This window comes from Geotrypetes seraphini, chromosome 8 (assembly GCF_902459505.1).
Source record: "Geotrypetes seraphini chromosome 8, aGeoSer1.1, whole genome shotgun sequence".
In the NCBI taxonomy this organism is placed as follows: Eukaryota; Metazoa; Chordata; class Amphibia; order Gymnophiona; family Dermophiidae; genus Geotrypetes; species Geotrypetes seraphini.
The window spans coordinates 149,047,590-149,067,298 of NC_047091.1; the positions used below are offsets into that span (position 1 = coordinate 149,047,590).

At 44.5% G+C, this 19,709-nt stretch overlaps 1 protein-coding gene across 1 annotated transcript in view; it reads right to left on the reverse strand.

The window, feature by feature from the left end:
* The window catches only part of TMEM132B (transmembrane protein 132B), a 709,727-nt gene that overhangs the window by 1,307 nt on the left and 688,711 nt on the right, over positions 1 to 19,709 (reverse strand). The window contains exon 8 of the mRNA XM_033956153.1: positions 10,537 to 10,728. Within this exon, the coding sequence (XP_033812044.1) occupies positions 10,537 to 10,728 (192 nt within the window). The remainder of the gene's footprint in view (positions 1 to 10,536; positions 10,729 to 19,709) is intronic.

Consider the following 19,709-nt stretch of genomic DNA (forward strand, 5'->3'; position numbering starts at 1 on the left):
TTAGTGCACCCTTGCTCTGGTTTTTCCCAAATGCTAAGCCATTTTTACTGCGGGAATAAAATGGCTGATTTTCTAAGCGCTAATGTTGCTATTGGGCCTAAGCCTGGCTACTCTGAATAGGCCCAATTCTAGTTGGTCCAGGTGCCTAAGGCCTCTCCTATGGGCGAGGTCTTAGGCACCTGGGCCAATCAGGCCCTGGGTCCCTCCCCTGTGCATCCCACAATGCACCGGGAAGGGGCAAGCCCGCAGGCTGGCCGGAGGGCACGGCCGGTCGGACAGCGATTAAGGTTAGTGGGGGTGATGTCCTGGGTGGGGGTGGCGCGGTCGGGAAGAAGGGAGTTCGAGGGGGAGGTTGTCCGGCAGGAGGGCTTGGGCTCCCTCCTGATGTTGAGGAGTTCAGGGTTGGGAGGGAAGGTTGTCCGGCAGGGCTCCCTCCTGCCGATGATCGCACGAGTGTTCTTCAGCAGAAGAGATTAGGCATCTTTCCTGCCGCAATCGTTGCGGGGAGGGGGGAGAGGAACAATGGTTCCAGGATTCTGTACCCGGCATTGTTTTTGATAGATGCTGACTTTTAGGCAAAGGACTGGTCCCTCCTTCACCTAAAAGGTCTTGTTTTGGACGTTGGGACTTGGGCGATTATTCTGCTCAATGTAGAGGTAGTTTAAAAAGATACAAAAAAGGAGGCAAAAAATGTCAATAAGGACTCTATGAGTGTGTCTATCAGCTAATCACTCCCAACAAACCAAACCACACAGGTGCCAAATATCAATTGAAGAATAGGGGCGCTCTCAGTGTGAGGTTGTTAGCGACGGGAGAACAAACTCCAGCGCTTCCACTTACAAAGACGGAGGTGAATTACCCCGCCTGCACACCATCATCGGGCGTCCCTAGTGTGCAAAATCAACTGTGCAGAAATACTAACAATAAATAAGTCACAACTTAGTGAACTAGTGAGAGAGTGAATCAAACTGAAAACCCACTCATAGAGGTAGGCCATTCTAAAAAAAAACCTCATTTTGGACGGTTTTTTTTTAGAATGGACATTTCCCTGCTGCGTGCTTTCTGCATCTAGGGACTTAGACATTTCTTTTGATTATGCCTTTCCACATCAGCAAATCATCCCAATTTGTATAACCCAAGTGAAAATTTCTTGCTCTAAACAGTTCAGTGAGTCAGATGACAATGGCGGCTCTGGGGGGGGGGGTCCTTGATAAAGCTTTTAGTAAAATATGTTGGATCTAACCCTCCCGGGTCGGAGTAACTGAGAGAGAATGAAAATTAAATTAAAGATAAGTGATTCTTAAAAAGTAAAATAAAAATAAGTTTTACAAATAATTTATTAAGAAGGGATGAATATAGATTTGCTTAGATCTTAAGAAATAAATGAAGGTTAAATTTGGATAAAAAGTGGACGGGTCACTATGAAAGTGATTTGAACGGTAGAGTGGTGTTGCCTTGGAGGAAAAAAAAAGAAAAAAATAAGAAAAAACACAATCTAAAAGAAATTAGCTGGTGAAATAACCTTTTCACTTGGGACATACAAATTGGGATGATACACAATACCATGACATATCGTGCCATATTATCTTTGTGACAGATTCACTTGTGGTGGAATTAATTAATAACACAGGACAAATCTATATCTTCAGCAGTAGACCGAGCAGGGCACTTCCCAAAAGCAGACGCCTTCTGTGGCAGGAGTTGAACATCTGGGGACATGCAGAATGCCTTCAACCCAAACAGTATATTAACTGACTGGACATGAAATCTTGAGAGAATTACTGCTGCCACTGTGGAAAATAACATTTGTCTTGCTTTCTAAGGATTTTTTTTTTCTCCCAATGATACTCTTCAAACAGAAGCAGCAGATGTGAAGAAATCAGTTAAACTAGCATTACTAAGATATTCATAACTTCTGTTCCAGATGATCAAAGTCCTTGGAACAAAACAGAACATTTTATTTAGATACTCAGCAAATACACAAAAGGCCTATAAAACCAACTCACTTTTTGATCATATTCTAACGATCAAAATACTTGAATTTTAATTACTCTGTCATGCATGCAACTTTATAAGAAAAGAAACTAGGACCCTGTTACTAAACTGCATTAAGCATGTGGAGGGAACTCTATAAAGAGGTGTCTATATTTAGGCACTAAAAAGACACCTGTCTGGAGCCTATTCTATAATCAAAAGCAGGTGCCTGCATTCCTAGCTTAGCAGTGTAAATATTCATTTAGGCCTAACTATTATACTAGCCACAGAGCTGGTGTAAACGCTCACACCTAGATTGCTAAAAAAAAAAAATGCATGTAAATTACAGTATTGTATTCAATAAATTTTATACATCTAACTATGCACTCAGCCTCTGCTTTCTTCAGCCTCCGCTCACATATATGTTCCACCTTCAAAGTATGCACCACGCATTTATGTTCAATTGAGAAGAACAATGCATAGCTAAAATATTTGGCATTTATACGCATGTACATTGTGAACAGAAAAAAAAAAACCACCAAAATGTTGGGGGGGTTTTGTCCTATCTTCCACAGAACTCGGCCGATTCTTAAGAAATTTAGTGCATCGTGTCCCGAATGAAGTTGGATGTAAAATGTTTCTCACCGCACCACAACCTTGTGAAAATGAATTATGAACTGAATAAAAACACATCAAAATGTTTTATGGCGTATCTTGCAGAAAAATGTAGTCAAAAACCTGATGTTTCAATTAAGCAGGTGTTTGAAATGCACTCCCTTTCCACGAAGGCACGCCCTCAGCCTTGGCCACCACTGATCTATGGGTTTGTCAATGACACTCTGCTTCGGCTCAGCCCAAACAGAGATGAGGCGCCGTTTAAGGTCTTCAACGTCAGATATCACTGTCCTTTATCAGCCCCCAGAACCAATAGTCAACTGGGTTTAGGTCTGGTGAATTCACAGGCCCGAGCTCCGCATCAATGAAGTCTGGGGTCTCCCGATGTAGCAGTTCCATGGTGTCCTTTGCCTGATGTGCTGGGGCATTGCCCTGTTGGAAGACAGTCTCCCGACGTGCGATGGATCGCTGGCAACGGCTTCTGCATCAAGAGGGCATCCTGGTTGTACGCACCGATGATCTTAACCCCATGATTGATGAAGAACGGTTCATAGACAACACCGCGAAAGACAAAGGCGCGCGCCGACAACTGAGCGCAAGACGGAGGTACACGCCGAAGAAAATTACTGTTTATAGGGGCTCCGACTGGGGGTTTTGTTGGGGAGCCCCCCCAGTTTACTTAATAGAGATCGCGCCGGCGTTGTGGGAGGCTTGGGGGGGTTGTAACCCCTCATATTTTACTGTAAACTTAACTTTTTGCCTAAAAACAGGAAAAAAGTAAAGTTTTCAGTAAAATGTGGGGGGTTACAACCCCCCAAATCCCCCACAACGCCCCCACAACGCGGCACGATCTCTATTAAGTAAAGTGGGGGGGTTCCCCCCATGCCCCCCGTCGGAGCCCTAAAAACAGTAATTTTCTGTGGTGCGCGCCTCCGCGCTGCGCTCAATTGTCTGCGCGCACCTTTGTCCCGGCGCACTTTTGACCTGACACCATGTACAGGCAATCATTCTGTGTGTTAATCGGTGGAAATACTATAAATATTTTTCCATCTGTAAACCAGATGAAGCTGACACTGTGCTCCAGGTACTTGGTCAAAAGCGGCTTGTAGTGTCTCAGGCGTGTGTCTTTGTTGTGTTAAGTTAACTCTTGGGTACACTTTTTAACACACACTAATTTCACATCATCATGAATTATCCTAATCACTGTTGTCTGGCTTATTCCTGCTTCTCTTGCTATTTGGCAAGTTGTTCAGTGTGTTTGCGGCGTGACTTCCTGGTTCAGTACAAGATCCTTTACAACATCAATATGCTCTTGTGTGTGAATTGAGCACGGTCATCTGCTGCCTGTCTTACGATCGACAGTGCCCGTTGCTCAGATTTTACGTAGCAGCACGTCAAGGCCGTCTTTGTTCCAACCCTTCAGTGGGAACTCTTTCAACAATCATCGAGTATTATAACCTTTTAGCAGTACCAAGTTCTTTAGCAAAATTCGGTCTTCTGCAGTAAAAATCATTTTGATACAGAGACTGTTTGCAAACTATTGTCTGCTTCTGCGTGTATTCCATAACAATTAATTTTCACAAGGTAGTGCTGTGGTGCGGTGGGAAATATTTACATTTTACAAGTGAGGTGATTAAATTTGCAGACGATACGAAGTTATTCAGAGTAGTGAAGACGCAGGGGGATTGTGAAGATCTGCAACACGACATAACCACGCTCGAGAAATGGGCAGTGACATGGCAAATGAGGTTCAACGTAGATAAGTGTAAGGTGATGCATGTCGGCAACAAAAATGTCACACACGAATACAAGTTGTCCGGGGCGGTACTTGGAGAGAACCCCAGGAAAGACACTTGGGAGTACTAGTCGACAAGTCAATGAAGCCGTCTGCGCAATGTGCGGCGGTGGCGAAAAGGGCGAACAGAATGCTAGGATTGATTAAGAAGGGGTCACGAACAGATCGTAGAAGGTTATCATGCCGCTGTACCGAGCCATGGTATGCCCTCACTTGGAATACTGCGTCCAGCACTGGTCGCCGCCGTACATGAAGAAAGACATGGTACTACTCGAAAAGATCCAGAGAAGAGCGGCTAAAAGGGGCTGGAGGAGTTGCCGTACAATTAGATATTAGAGAAACTGGGCCTCTTCTCCCTTGTAAAGAAGAGACTGAGGGGACATGATCGAAACATTCAAGATAATGAAGGGAATAGACTTAATATATAAAGACAGGTTGTTCACCCTCTCCAAAGTGGGGAGAACGAGAGGGCATTCTCTAAAGTTAAAAGGGGATAGATTCTGTACAAATGTAATTAAGTTCTTCTTCACCCAGAGAGTGGTGGAGAACTGGAATGCTCTTCCGGGAGTCTGTTATAGGGGAAAACACCCTTCAGGGATTCAAGACAAGGCTAGACAAGTTTCTGCTGAACTGGAATGTACGCAGGTGAGGCCGGTCTCGGTTAGGGCACTGGTCTTTGACCTGGGGGCTGCTGCGTGAGCAGACTATTGGGCACGATGGACCACTGGTCTGACCCAGCAGCGTCAATTCTTAAGTTCTTATAAGAATCTGCTGAGTTCTGTGGAAGATATGACAAAAAAACCTCACATTTGTTTTGGAGGTGGGGTTGGCTCACAGTGTTTTATACTAGTATTAATGCATAGGGCTAAAGGTGAAGTGAAAGAGGCTATTAGAGTAAAAAAAAATTCCATCCTTTAAAGAATGGAAAAGGAATCCAAATGAAGAAAACTAGAAGAGATATAAGCACTGGCAAGTTAGATGATAAAGAAAGCTAAAAAAAGAATATAAAGAGAAATTTGCTAAAGAGACAAAAGCTCGTAGTAGCAATTTTTTTTTTAGGTACACCAGAAGCAGAAAACCTGTGAGGAAATCTCTGGGACCGTTGGATGATCAAGGATAAGGCTCAGTTAGGATAAGGCCATAGCAGAGAGAATGGATGAATTCTTTGCTTCTGTCGTTACAGAAGATTTAAGAGATCTACCTGAACTGGAAATGGTTTTCAAGGGTGATGGTGGGGAAGAACTGAAAGAAATCTCAGTGAACCTGGAATATGTACTAAGCCATTTTCCCGTCCCATCCCCGCAATCTCTTTTCCTGTCCCTGCCCCATTCCTGCCGGCTCTGTCCTCATCTGCATAAGCCTCGAACACTTAAAAATCATAAGTGTTCGGGGCTTGTGCGGTTAGGGCAGGGCTTGCAGGAATGGGGCAGGGACTGCGACAAAACTCGCGGGGATGGAACGGGGAAATTGAGTTCCTGTGGGTCGGGGACAAGTTGAGTGGAGTAGAACAGGTACAAAGACTGGGGGAGGGGGGGGACACTCGATGAAGTAACAGGGAAATACTTTTAAAACCAATAGGATGAATTTTTTTTTATTCAGATAATAGTTAAGCTCTGGAACGCATTGCCAGAGGATGTTGTAAGAGCGGATAGCGTGGATGGTTTTAAGAAAGGTTTGGACAAGTTCCTGGAGGAAAAGTCCATAGTCTGTTATTGAGAAAGACATGGGGGAAACCACTGCTTGCCCTGGATCGGTAGCACAGAATGTTGTTACTCTTTGGGTTTTTGGCCAGGTACTAGTGACCTGGATTGGCCACCGTGAGAACGGGCTACTGGGTTTGATGGACCATTGGTTTGACCCAGTATGGCTATTCTTATGCTCTTATGTGAGCCAAATATAGGACATTTAAGCCATTGTAACATCACTGATGAGGTTGGTTCTGAGGCACTGTAGAATGAGGCATTATGACATCACAATCTCAGCTCTGGAATGTTGCTCTCATTGGGGTTCCGGAATCTTGATCTTCTTTGAGATGCTGGAATGTTGCTACTCTTTGGGTTTTGGCCAGATACTAGTGACCTGGATTGGCCACCGTGAGAAAGGGCTACTGGGCTTGATGGACCATTGGTCTGACCCAATAAGACTATTCTAATGTTCTTATAATAAATCACCTGGACTGGATGGTATACATCCCAGGGTACTGAAAGAACTCAAACATGAAATTGCTGATTTACTGTTAGTGATCTGTAACCTATCACTAAAATTGTCTGAAAGTCTTAGGCGCCTACCGAGTTAGGTGCTCTACCACCCAATTAATTTTAGCCAATTATGAGCTGCTAATTGTTCTTTATCAGTGCCGATCTAGGTACCTATCTTTAGGCATCTTTTATAGAATCAGGATCTGAATGTGCTGATATTCTAGCCATAAGTGAGCATATGTGACCACATACGTGTGTTTATACCAACAATTTATTAATAGTGTGATTTGCAGGTGGGCCTTCACCATGAGCAGAGTCTGAGTGGAGTGTAGGCAGGGGACAAACACATAGGACTCCTTTTACTAAGGTGCGTTAACTTTTTTAGCGCATGCTGTGTTGCCACATGCGCTAACCCCACACTACGTGCCAAGAACTAATGCCAGCTCAATGCTGGCATTAGCGTCTAGCATGCACGCTAAAACCACTAGCGCAGCTTAGTAAAAGGATCCCTTAAATTTATAACTTCTAGACTAGAACAGTGTCTCTCAAACGTTTTTAGCTGTGGTACACTTAACAGAGCAAATTATTTTCATAGCATATTATAATTGAATTTATAAAATTGCAAAACTATCAAAAATTAAATCTGAGGGTTATTTATTTAAAGTTCTTTAATCTATTTACAGGTAATTGTAACAATGGTGAAACTAAAGTAGATAGAATAGAATTGCTAATCAATGAAATGCATGTGCTTGTTTTTGAATGCAAATTTAACTGAAAACACGGCTTAATAGTTGACAAGCAAACACGCATTTCATCATGCACCATCTGCAGTTGTTCTTTTTTATTTAATTTCTGTCACGAGTTGAAAAATCCAAGTTCGCAAAGATAAGATCCAAACGGTAACAAAGCTTTGATTGCTTTGTTGCTCAAGTTATAATAACTATTGCATAAAAAATAAAAACAGAATTACTCGCAGTTAGTGTTCAAGGATCAATCACGTCAAAGAATGATGCTTGTCTGTGCGGTTGTATCGTCACGCACATAGACATAACACTGACAGACTCTTGCGTACGCGATGTACATGTCATCTTTTCTAGTGTATAGGAATGAAGGGAATTTTTAAAAAGTAAAGTAAAATTTGGGATTCTCTCGTGGCACACCCAGAATCTCACCGTTGCTATGGGATACCACTATGCCACGATACACAGTTTGAGAGACACTGGACTAGAATATTAAATGTGTTATCTCCTGAATCTAGGCATCAGCTTTTACACAACCTCTATGGATGCACCCAAATCTAGGCACCTGCAATAGCGCATAAAATAATTTATGCCACCACCCCCTCCTGCATAAAATCCAAGCTACCCATCTACATCACCACCCGCACCCTCCGCTCAGAATCGGAGATACGCCTATGCATTCCCCCCGGAAGGTCCCTCCTCTCAGAAACCGCCCGCAAACGCTCCTTCAGCACTTCATTTCCCCATCTCTGGAACCAACTCCCCCCTCAACTCAGACTACAGAACTCTTTAATGACATTCCGGAAAATGGTAAAGACCCTCCTCTTCAACTAAAGGTCACCCTCAGTCTGCACCCCTCCCCCTTAAGCCCCACCTCTACTCTTCCTTCGCCTATCTAATCTCCCCCCTAATTCCTATATAGTCCTCTCTCAGCCTGTACTCAAATAACTTGTATTCAAACTGTCTAAACTACTTATATTTAAACTATTGCTCTTAATTTGCTGTATAGTCCCTGTATTTAAACTGCTGCACAGTTGTGTATGTCCAAACATTTAAATCTACTGTATAATCTTGTATGTCCAATTGCACTCCATTGTGAATGTTTACTTGTAGACCGTTCTGAGCTACTGGGAGGACGGGATAAAAATCTAAATAAATAAATAAAGTTACAGAATTCGGGCCACATGCGCATATAAGGCCCAAATTCTGTAACTGGCACCATTGTCTGCTTGTCATTCATGTGATGCCAATTGGTACAGAATTGCTCCTCCAGCAAAGGTACGCGCCAGCCTACATTTCTGCGGATGTACTCACTGGAGGAGCGAAGAGAGAGAGGGGACATGATTGAGACCTTTAAGTATATTACTGGGCGTATAGAGGTGAAAGATGATATCTTCAGTCTTACAGGGCCCTCGGTAACCAGAGGACACTCGCTGAAAATCAGGGGAGGGAAATTTCGGGGTGATGCTAGGAAGTACTTCTTCACCGAAAGGGTGGTAGATCATTGGAACGAGCTGCCTCAGCGGGTGATTGAGGCCAGCAGCGTGTTAGATTTCAAGAGAAAATGGGATATTCATGTGGGATCTCTAGGAGAGTAAGAATCAGGGAGTGGGTCATTGGTATGGGCAGACTCGATGGGCTATGGCCCTTTTCTGCCGTCAATTTCTATGTTTCTATGTTTCTATCTATGATGTGAATAGCGCCTCCATAGGTGCTTTAGGCCGCTTAATGCCACTTCCGGCTTTAGCCTTGCCCACAGTGATGTTAGGAGGCCTAAAGCGCCTACGAAGTATGACTCTGGCGCCGATTTCTTAGGCATCAATAGGTGCCCTAAAACGCAAATCCTTCATTTCAACAGCATTTTTTTTACTGCGTTTGGGCACCTATAAGCCAGCGCCGTTTAGAGAATCTTGGCCTAAAGTGATAATTCTCTATAAATTGCCTAAAGATAGATGCCAGGATGATGTGCGCTAAGCGCAAATCCCATCTCAGCAATTGTGCGGGTAATGTCAAAATAGCAACTACGCATTTACGAACCAAACTTTAGGTGTGAGAACCTACGCTAGCTTAATGACTGGCAACTGGACGGATGAGTTAGTGGATGCTGTGAATGGGCAGACTGGATGGGCCATTTGGCCTTTATCTGCCTTCGTGTTTCTGTGTAAATGTTAGCATTCTTTAAGATGTGCATGTACCAGACCCGCCCATTACAGAATGGAAGGGGGACAAATTTTTTCCCATCCCTGCACGAACTCAATTTCCTCATCCCTTCCCCGCAAGTTTTGTTGCTGTCCTTGTCCTTGCCCCATTCCTATAAGCTCTGCCTTAACTGCGCTAGCCTCAAACACGTATGATTTTAAAGTGTTTGAGGCTTGCGCAGATGAGGACAGAGCTTAGGCATTGGTGGAATGAGGCATTATGACATCACAATCTGAGCTCTAGAATGTTCCTACTTATGATTTTGAAGTGTTTGAGGCTTGCGCAGATGAGGACAGAGCTTAGGCATTGGTGGAATGAGGCATTATGACATCACAATCTGAGCTCTAGAATGTTGCTACTTATGATTTTATAGGGTTTGAGGGATGAGGACAGAGCTTGCAGGAATGGGGCAGGGACCAGAAAAGAACTCGCAGGGACGGTACAGGAAAATGAGTTCCAGCAGGAATGGGGAAAAATTTGTCCCCGTGTCATTCTCTACTGCCCGTGCCCCTCCCAGGACCATGCCTCTTGCCACTGCACACTTATGGATTTTGCGCATGCAATTTACAGAATGCCAAATAAGGGCAGTTACATTCGTAACCACTAATTAGTGGAAATTAGTACCAATTAAGACTAATTGTAGCCAATAATTGGTTAACACCAATTAGCAGCTAATTATTCAATTAAGTTACACACATAACTGATATTATCATATAACTTGTGCATGCAACTTTGCATACTAAAGCATAAAATTGTACACATAAGTCTATAGCATTACAGGTAGATGTTTTTTCTCTGCATTAATTGTATGGGAAGATGCTGTCCCCCCCCCCCCCATCCCCATCCCATTTCTGCAGATACTGCATTTTGCTTTTTTATTTTTTTTTTACAAGTAATGCACAGTAATTGCATTTGTTTCCCTGCACCTTAGTAAAAGGACTCCTTCATTTTCCTTTCCATTCTAGGGACCTGAGCAAACTGAGCCATTCTTTACAAGAGGAAGCGTAAATAATACCTGTTTGGGGGCATGAAGAATATCATGGGCGGATGCGGTGGTTACAATTGCTCTTTTGTTTTCTTTGCTTCCTTGCAAAGACAGAGACAAGCCAGCTACGAGCTGAACTCCAAGGTCTATGATCGTTACTCGGTCATCCAGCACAGTCACGGTTCTCTCAGCCAAGATGGAATCAGACAGAGGAGACAGAACCTTAAAATGGGAAAATAAGATATTGAACTGTTTATTTGTTCTGGTACACAAACTGCAATTCATTCCATGCCAAAGCATGCCACCGACTATGCTTGTTCATTATTCAGTGAGACTGCGCTGCCTTCTTTTTCCAAACAAGTCTTGCATTAACTCCTGGTCAAAACCACTGCACTCGCAACCCAATGCTACAGGTATAATATATATATATATATCTTTAAATGTCTATCCTACACCATCTACTATTCTATAGAAATATTTTCTTCAGAGATCATTTAGAAATATACTATTGTTTGAGGAATTTTGGTCGTGGAAGACAATGCCCCCATGGATGTGAATGATTGGTATGACCGTATAGACCAGTGGTCTCAAACTCACGGCCCGCCAGGTACTATTTTGAGGCCCTCGGTATGTTTATCATAATCACAAAAGTCAAATAAAAAAATTTATTGATCTATAAATGACAATATTATTATTAAGACTTAGCCAAAAGGAAAGATTTATAAACTATAAAGAGTTTTACCTCATGCAAAATTGTAATTTCTTTAATGAGACATTAACTATTTTTTTCTGCCCTCCAAGTACAAACAAATCCAAAATATGGCCCTGCAAAGGATTTGAGTTTGAGACCACTGGTATAGAAGTAGCTTAATGGTTAGTACAGTGGTTTGATTTCCAGCTCTTGAGACTCTAGGCAAGTCGCTTAACCCTTCATTGCCTCGGGTACAATTTGTAAACCACTTTGGGCTAGATTCACAAAGCAAACCGATCGTGTACCGATCGGTTTCCGACTAGTTACTGGTTACTGGTTGTAACCCGCCAAAATGGGGGAGAGAAAGGAAGTGGTTGCCGCAGTTATGGGGAGAAGACCATTCACCGCCCTGTGGAGTGGTGAATGGCCTTGTCTCCGCAATGAAGGGAGGGAACGCACACGGTCACCAATCACGCTCCCTCCCTCCATTCTGATAGCCGCCGCCCGATCACCGCAGCCTGAGTCCAATTGCTGCCCAAGCATCTCCCTCCCTCCCTCCATCCTGATTGCCACTGCCGCAGCCTGAACCCGATCACATCTCCCTCCCTGCCTTACCTTCGTGGCAGGGAATTTCTCTAAATGTGCTTCTTTACCAGCAGCCGGAGCATTGAAATCACGTGTGGCTGCCGTAAAGGTAATCTCTGACCCAACTGGAAGTTGCATCAGAGACGACCTTTCCTGCAGTCACATGCAATTTCAACGCTCCGGCTGCTGGTAGGAAACATATTTTGAAATTGCCTGCAGCGAAGGTAAGGGGCAGGGAGGGAGAAAGGGAAGAAAGGTGGGGTGGAGAAAGTGGGGAGATGCTGAAGGGACCTGGGGAAGGTGGGGTGGAGGAAGTGGGGAGAAGACGCTGAAGGGAAATGGGGATTACAGAGTGGGGAGAAGATGCTGGGAAATGGGGAAGAGAGAGTGGGGAGAAGACGCTGAAGGGAAATGGGGGATCAGAGAGTGGGGAGAAGATGCTGAAGGGAAATGGGGATGACAGAGTGGGGAGAAGACGCTGAAAGGAATGGGGAAGAGAGAGTGGGGAGAGACGCTGGAAGGGAAGAAGACAGAGATGCCAGATGGGGGAGCGGAGGGAAGAAGATGGGTGCCAGACCAATTGGGGGGGGGGGGGAAGTGAAGGGAGAGGCACAGTAACAGAGCAAATGGAAGGCGCAGAGAGAAGACGGACAATGGATGGAAGGAATTGAATGAGAAGATGAGGAAAGCAGAAACCAGACAACAAAGGTAGCAAAAAAAATTCTATTTATTTTCTTTTTCTTTTTTTTTTGCTTTAGGATAAAGTAGTATATTAGTTGTGTTGATAAAAATGTATAAACAAAGCCCTGCCAGTTGAACATCTCTTTCTCCAGTTCAGCAACCAGAACTTTGATTTATAAAGAAGGAATAAGCTAAATATTGCAGTACTGAGGCTTGTATGGATGCTGTGGAGACGGGGATGGGGTGGTGAATGGGATGACAGTAATGGTGACGGGGCAGTGAAGGGGATGGTGGTGACGGGGCGGTGAAGGGGATGGTGGGCTAGTGACGGGGACAGATTTTTCCCCCGTGTCATTCTCTATTTGCGACCCCTTTACGATCAAATTTCCTTCTGGCCCCATTCACTAACCTCTCCAACGATCCGCTTCGAATCCATGCATGCAAAGTAGGCAGGGACGCAATTCACAACACAAAATTCTTGATCCAACTGGGCTGGCCGATCAACTGAAGAAGCGACTGCTGTGGACCAGTCACAAACCCTCTTTTCCAACTGTCAAGCCGGGAGGAGAGCAGTGCCTGTTGGATCCCAATGAAGCAACTTAAGCAATCTCGCCGCCCAGACCGATCTCTGCTACCTTCCCTACTTTGCGAGCCCGTGGGTTTAAAGCGGGGCTTCACGCCACAGTGCAGCCCCGCTTTAAACCAGCGGGCTCACACTGCAGGGAAGGCGCAGCTGAGGCACTACAGGGCATGACCAGCTGAGTGGCGCCGCCGCCAGGGAGCAGAAGAGTCGGGTCCGGTCACGCTGCTCCTTTGGATAGAGGCAGGACCTGTAAGGATTGTTACACTAACGCGTACAACATGACCGGAGTATTATTAGCCTGGAGTAAGCCGAGAGAAGAGCCCGCGGCTGCATTCCTCCCTGAGGACACGAGCGCGCCTGGCCCAGCACGCTACATTACAGCGGCAAGGTGAGGGCAGCATCTGGCAAGAGCGGGACCGGCTTTCTGGGAGCAACGCAGGTTGGGGTCAGTCTGTGGTAAGGGAGGAGAAAGGGATTTGGAAGGGGAGAGCAGGAGAATTGGCGCGCTGTGAATCTAGTAGTCCAAAAAGTTAAAAAATAAAAAAGTCGCGGCTGGACGGGCCTAGATGCATGTACAGACCATCTACAGATGGTCTGCGCATGCGTCGGGGTCGCACACCTGCGATCCGTGTCGGCAGATGGGGGCATTTCTACGATCGTCCCCATCTGCATACTGGATGTTGAAGAATTCGTTGGACCTGCTTGGATTGGGACCGATCGGGCAGGTTAGTGAATCTGGCGCTTTGATTGTAAACATAGAAAGGCAGTATATCAAATTCCATCCCCTTTCCCTTACTGTTTGGCAGTTAGATTATGTTAATTACCAAAATTAAGACATACTAACTGAAAATCCTCTGTGTTAATTCATGAAACATTCCCACTATTTTATTTATCTATTCAATTTTCTATACTGTTCTCCCAAGGAACGGTTTACATGAATTTATTCAGGTACTTAAACATTTTTCCTATCTGTCCCAATGAGCTCACAATCTATCTAATGTACCTGGGGCAATGGGTGGATTAAGTGACTTGCCCAGGGTCACAAGGAGTAGCGTAGGTTTGAACCCACAACTACTGCACCACTCTAGAAATCAAAAGTGAGCCATGTATAGGACAATCAAGCCATTGTGACATCACTGATGAAGTTGGCTTTTAGGCATTGGTGGACTGAAGCATTATGATGTCACAATACCAGCTCTGGTTATCAGGGGCTGAAACTTTTCACACTATTTATTTATTCAATTTTCTATACTGTTCTCCCAGGGGAGCTCAGAACAGTTTACATATATTTAATCAGGTTCTTGAGCATTGTTCCTTGTCTGTCCCTGCAGGCTTACAATCTATCTAATGTACCTGGGGTGATGGGGGGAATAAGTGACTTGCCCAGGGTCACAAGAAGCAGCGTGGGTTTGAACCCATAACCTCAGGGTGCTGAGGCTGTAGCTTTAACCAATGCCCCATACTCTCCCCTTTTGCCATTCAATTAAAAAAAAAATTAATGCCTATTAATTGAATGGAAGATGGTGTATTGCAGTTAATTAGACCTTGAAGTGCATTAACTGCTCAACATCATCTCCTGCAGTGGCATAGTAAGGGGTGGGGGGAGGGCGGTCCTCCCCGGGCGCAGTCTTCCTCGGGGCACTGGCACCCCTCCTGCTCTCCGCCCCTTCCCACTCCTCCCCCTGCCGCTCGCATGCTCCTTCCCTTCCCCCGTAGCTTTTTAACTTCAGCACGAGCAGCCACGAACTAGCTGCTCATGTAGGCTTTGGCGCTCCCTCTGACGTCACTTACGACGCCCGCGCCTAGGAAGTGATGTCAGAGAGTGTCGAAGCCGATGCGTGCCTGCTCGCACCGAAGATAAAAAGGTATGGGAAAGGGCGCATGTGCGGCAGGGGTACGGACAAGAGGGCTCCGGTCACACTCACTATGCCATTGATCTCCTGTGTTAACTATAGATGTGCATCTGGAAGAAAAAACAGCTGGCACGGTAAAACGGGGAGACAAAACTTTTTTTTAGATATATCAGTGATAGGAAGAAGTACAAAAGTGGCATTCTGAGACTCAAAAGTGAAGGGGAGGAAAAGAGGAGACTGAGAGGGGACATGATCGAAACATTCAAGATGATGAAGGGAATAGACTTAGGGCTCCTTTTACTAAGCTGTGATAGCGGTTTTAGCGTGTGCTAGACCTTAACGCCAGCATTGAGCTGGCGTTAGTTCTAGCCACATAGCGTGGGTTTAGCGTGCACTAAAATCCTGCATGCGCAAAAAACGCTATTGCAGCTTCGTAAAAGGAGTCCTTAGTAGATAAAGACAGGTTGTTCACCCTCTCCATGGTAGAGAGAACGAGAGGGCACTCTATAAAGTTGAAAGGGGATCGATTCCGTACAAACGTAAGGAAGTTCTTCTTCACTCAGAGAGTGGTAGAAAACTGGAATGTTCTTCCGGAATCTGTGATAGGGGAAAACACCCTCCAGGGATTCAAGACAAAGTTAGACAATTTTCGGCTGAACCAGAACGTACGCAGGTAAGGCTAGACTCAGTTAGGGCACTGGTCTTTGACCTAAGGGCCGCCGTGTGAGTGGACTGCTGGGCATGATGGACCACTGGTCTGACCCAGCAGTGGCAATTCTTATGTTCTTATGTAGAAGCTGATAAAGAAAAGCCTGAATTGCTTAATAAATATTTCTGTTCTGGGTTCACAGTTGAAGATCCGGGAGCGAGATCGCAGAAGACAAATGCGAATAGGGGTGGTGGAATGGTAGACCTCAATCGATTTTCAGAGGGTTGTGTTCGTGAGGAGCTAGCTAAATTAAAGGTAGACAAAGTGATGGGGGCGGATGGTGTACATCTGAGGGTGCTGAAGGAATTTAGGGAAGTTCTGGTGGCTCCGCTGACTGACCTTTTCAATGAGTCTCTAGAGTCAGGAGTGGTACCAGAGGACTAGAGAAGGGCGGATGTGGTTCCTCTCCACAAAAGTGGAAGTAAGGAAGAAATAGGGAATTACAGGCCGGTAAGTCTGACTTCTGTGGCAAGCAAATTAATGGAAACGCTTTTAAAACACAGAATGGTGAAGTTTCTGGAATCCGGTGAATTAGAGGACCAGAGGCAACATGGATTCACTAGAGGTAGGTCTTGTCAGACAAATCTGATCAATTTCTTTGACTGGGTGACCAGAGAATTGGGTAGAGGGAGTGTGCTAGATATGGTGTATTTAGATTTTAGCAAAGCCTTTGACAGTGTTCCACTCAGACGTCTAATAAATAAACTGAATGCCCTCAGGATGGGTCCCAAAGTGATAGGCTGGGTCAAGAACTGGTTGAGTGGAAGGTGACAGAGGGTAGTGATCAATGGAGATCGCTCTGAGGAAAGGGATGTTACCAGTGGTGTGCCTCAAGGTTCTGTTCTTGGGCCTATTCTTTTTAACATTTTTATAAGCAATATTGCTGAAGGGCTGTCGGGTAAGATTTGCCTCTTTGCGGATGTTACCAAAATCTACTCCGGATGGTGTGAATGGCATGAAGAAAGACCTGGCGAAGCTTGAAGAATAGTCTGTAATTTGGCAGCTAAAATTTAATGCTAAGAAATGCACAGTCATGCATTTGGGCTACAAACACACGAAGGACTGGTACAGTTTAGGGGGTGAAGAACTTTTGTGCACATATACAATTCTTTTCTCTTTTTATCTCTGTTTATTCTTATATTCTCATACACACTTAGAAAAAAGGTTACACACTTATAGCCCAAATTCTATCACAAAGCACTAAGAAAAGCTAGCACAAAATGACATATACTTCTATAAAGACACTAACAAAAAAACAGACAGGGAAGGGAGAACATTTGGGAGTCTGTCCTGGTTAGGTAAAACACTCCCTGAAAACAGAACAAGAACAGAGTCCCATTTACTGGACCCAGAGCCTATAGTATTCTGTTACATATTCATTAGCTTGTATAACCTAGAGGTCAAGCAATAAACTTTGGGCTCCTTTTACGAAGCCCCGTTAGCGGTTAAACGTGCATAATAGTGCACGCTAATTTGCTGGCCGCACTAGCCGCTACCGCCTCTTGAGGAGGCGGTAGTTTTTCGGCTAGCAGGGATTAGCGCTCTCTAAAAATGTGCGTGCAATAAAGCCGCTAACGTAGCTTCGTAAAAGGAGCCCTTTTTTTTGTGCTTTTCATGTCTTTCAAGTGTTTCTTTTCCAGCTAGGGTACGTCATATCTTTTAGAAATAACAAGGCATACAGTACATCAGCCTTTTTAATGGGATGATAGGAAATCATTGGCAAGGAAATATTTAACCCCCTTCCCCCCCCTTTTTCAAAACCATATGATGCATTTAGCGCTGGCTGGCACGCTGAATGCTCTAAATTGCTCTGATGTTCATAGGAAGTCTATGATTGTTGGAGCAGCGCGGAGCATTCAGCCCGCTGGCCAACACTAAAAACCTCTTGTGCGGTATATTATGTTCACCTGTTGCTGACCAAATATTAAATGGAAGGCAAAAGTTTAATTGAAATACTATAATTGATTTTTGGCTATTGCATCTCTTTATGGTCCAGGCGTCCCTCTCTCACTCTCCATAACCTCATCATGTGATGTCTTATCAGAGAAATAAAACTGTAATTGTAAAGGAACAGAATAATGCGAATTTGTGAGGAGTAGAACTAGACCTCAAACACAGGCCTCAATCAGTTTCTTATCAGCAAAGAAAGAAAGCTCACAACAAAGAAACACAGGCCCTAATTAGTGGTGATACCAGATTGTAAGAGTGGACAGCATGAGAAAGAAAACGCAGAAGCAAAAAATACTTATTAATCGTACAGAGAATTAGTGTGCATGAAGCCCATCCACTATAATAAAACCCTTAGTGCGCATGTCCACTTCAATCTCCGTGCTTCCATGCTTCGTGCCGTGCATGTGCAGTGCCTGCCTCAGCTGATTTCCTGCCCCAATCTCCAACGCTGGCTGACTTTCTGCCGCTGCCGAGACATCTCTTCTTCCCCCCCACCTCCCGTCCCGGACCAGCAGCGGCAGCAGCCACGGTTTCATCAAGCAGCCGCGGGACATTTGCTAGGCCGGTCCACTTCGATAATGCAAGGCGGGCAGGCCTAGCAAAAGCCCCAAGGCTGCCCGGGCTAGCAGATGCTGGACAGGAGGAGCAGGGAAGGGAGAAGGGGTACTACTGGACAGGGGGGAGGTAAAAGTAAGGGAGAAGGGCTACTGCTGGACAGGGGAAGTAGGGAAAGGGTGATGCTGGACAGGGGGAGCAGGGAAGGAGTACTACTGGACTAGGGGGAGGTAAAAGTAAGAGAAAAGGGCTACTGCTGGACAGGGGGAGCAAGCAAGGGGTGCTGCTGGACAGGGGGAGCAGGGAAGGGGTGCTGCTGGACAGGGGGGAGAAACATAAAAAAGAAAGACAGACAGACAGCGGGCAGGGAGAGAGACAGAAAGAAAGACAGAGACAGGGGCCAGGGAGACAGAAAGAAAGAAAGACAGACAGGAGGAGGCCAGGGAGAGAAACAGAAAGAAAGAAAGGGGGCAGGGAGAGAGAAAGAAAAACAGACAGAAAGAAAGAAATGCCTAAGTCTACACATCTATTCTAGCACCCGTTAATGTAACGGCTAAAAAGCTAGTATAAATATAAAGTGTGTTGTACATAAAACAGCATCAGATTATAAAAGCAGAAAAATCATAGAACCAAGATTCAGAAAAGTGAAAGAAATGCTATGTACCAGGCAGAGACAGGAAGAGTAGTCTGAAGTAATTGCTCATTATAGATAAAGTCTGAGAATCACAGGAAAAAAAGGTGGAGAAGCAGCTTGTTAGTGACTTCAAACAAAGCCTATTTATTTTAGCATTCCTGGATAAACTCTGTTTCTGTCTTCTGCTCAATACTGTCATCCTGTTTCTTAGAGCAAGCAAATATGCCAAACCCCTATACTTAGCCCAACTCGGAGGCTAAGTATTGTCTTGACTGATATTTGACCTGTTCTTTTGTGTACTTTATAGAGGTTAAAATCAGAGATGTGTGCTTGGAAGAAAAAATTAAAGTGGTCAAGCTATTATATTAACATTAAGTCTCCATTCTCCAACAAATGCCAGTTAAGTGCAATATTTGGCACTTAACCAGTTAGGAAGCACCACAGAAAGACAGGACTGCTTTTAAGTGGTCCTATTTATGCAGATAACTTGGACAGTTATGTGTTGACTGCACCCCAGAACGCCCCCCAAATAGGCAGACATTTTCAACACCAAACACTTCTTTAGAGGCGAATTATCTCCTAATGTTCTATCCATGCCCCGCCATCTTTTTATATTTTATTTTAACTCGATGTATTTTTTTACCACCTTTTGTACCTCCCCCATGTCATGTTAGTCTTGTACGGTATCTGTAACTTCCCCCCCTCCTCCACATTTAATTGTTATGTGGAGCTATTTTTATTTCTGTTTTTAAATATAAACCATCTAGATAAATTTTGATGGACGGTATAGCAAAGAAATAATAAACTTGGAAACTTGGTTAAGTGCCACTCAAAATGACTGCTTAGCCCCAAACTGATGATTTAACTGGCCAGGAGCCATTTCTGGCTGGTTAAATCATTTTGAATAATGAACTGTTTGTTTTATGTCTGTAGCAGGTCTAATATCCTGTCTGATGTACAAG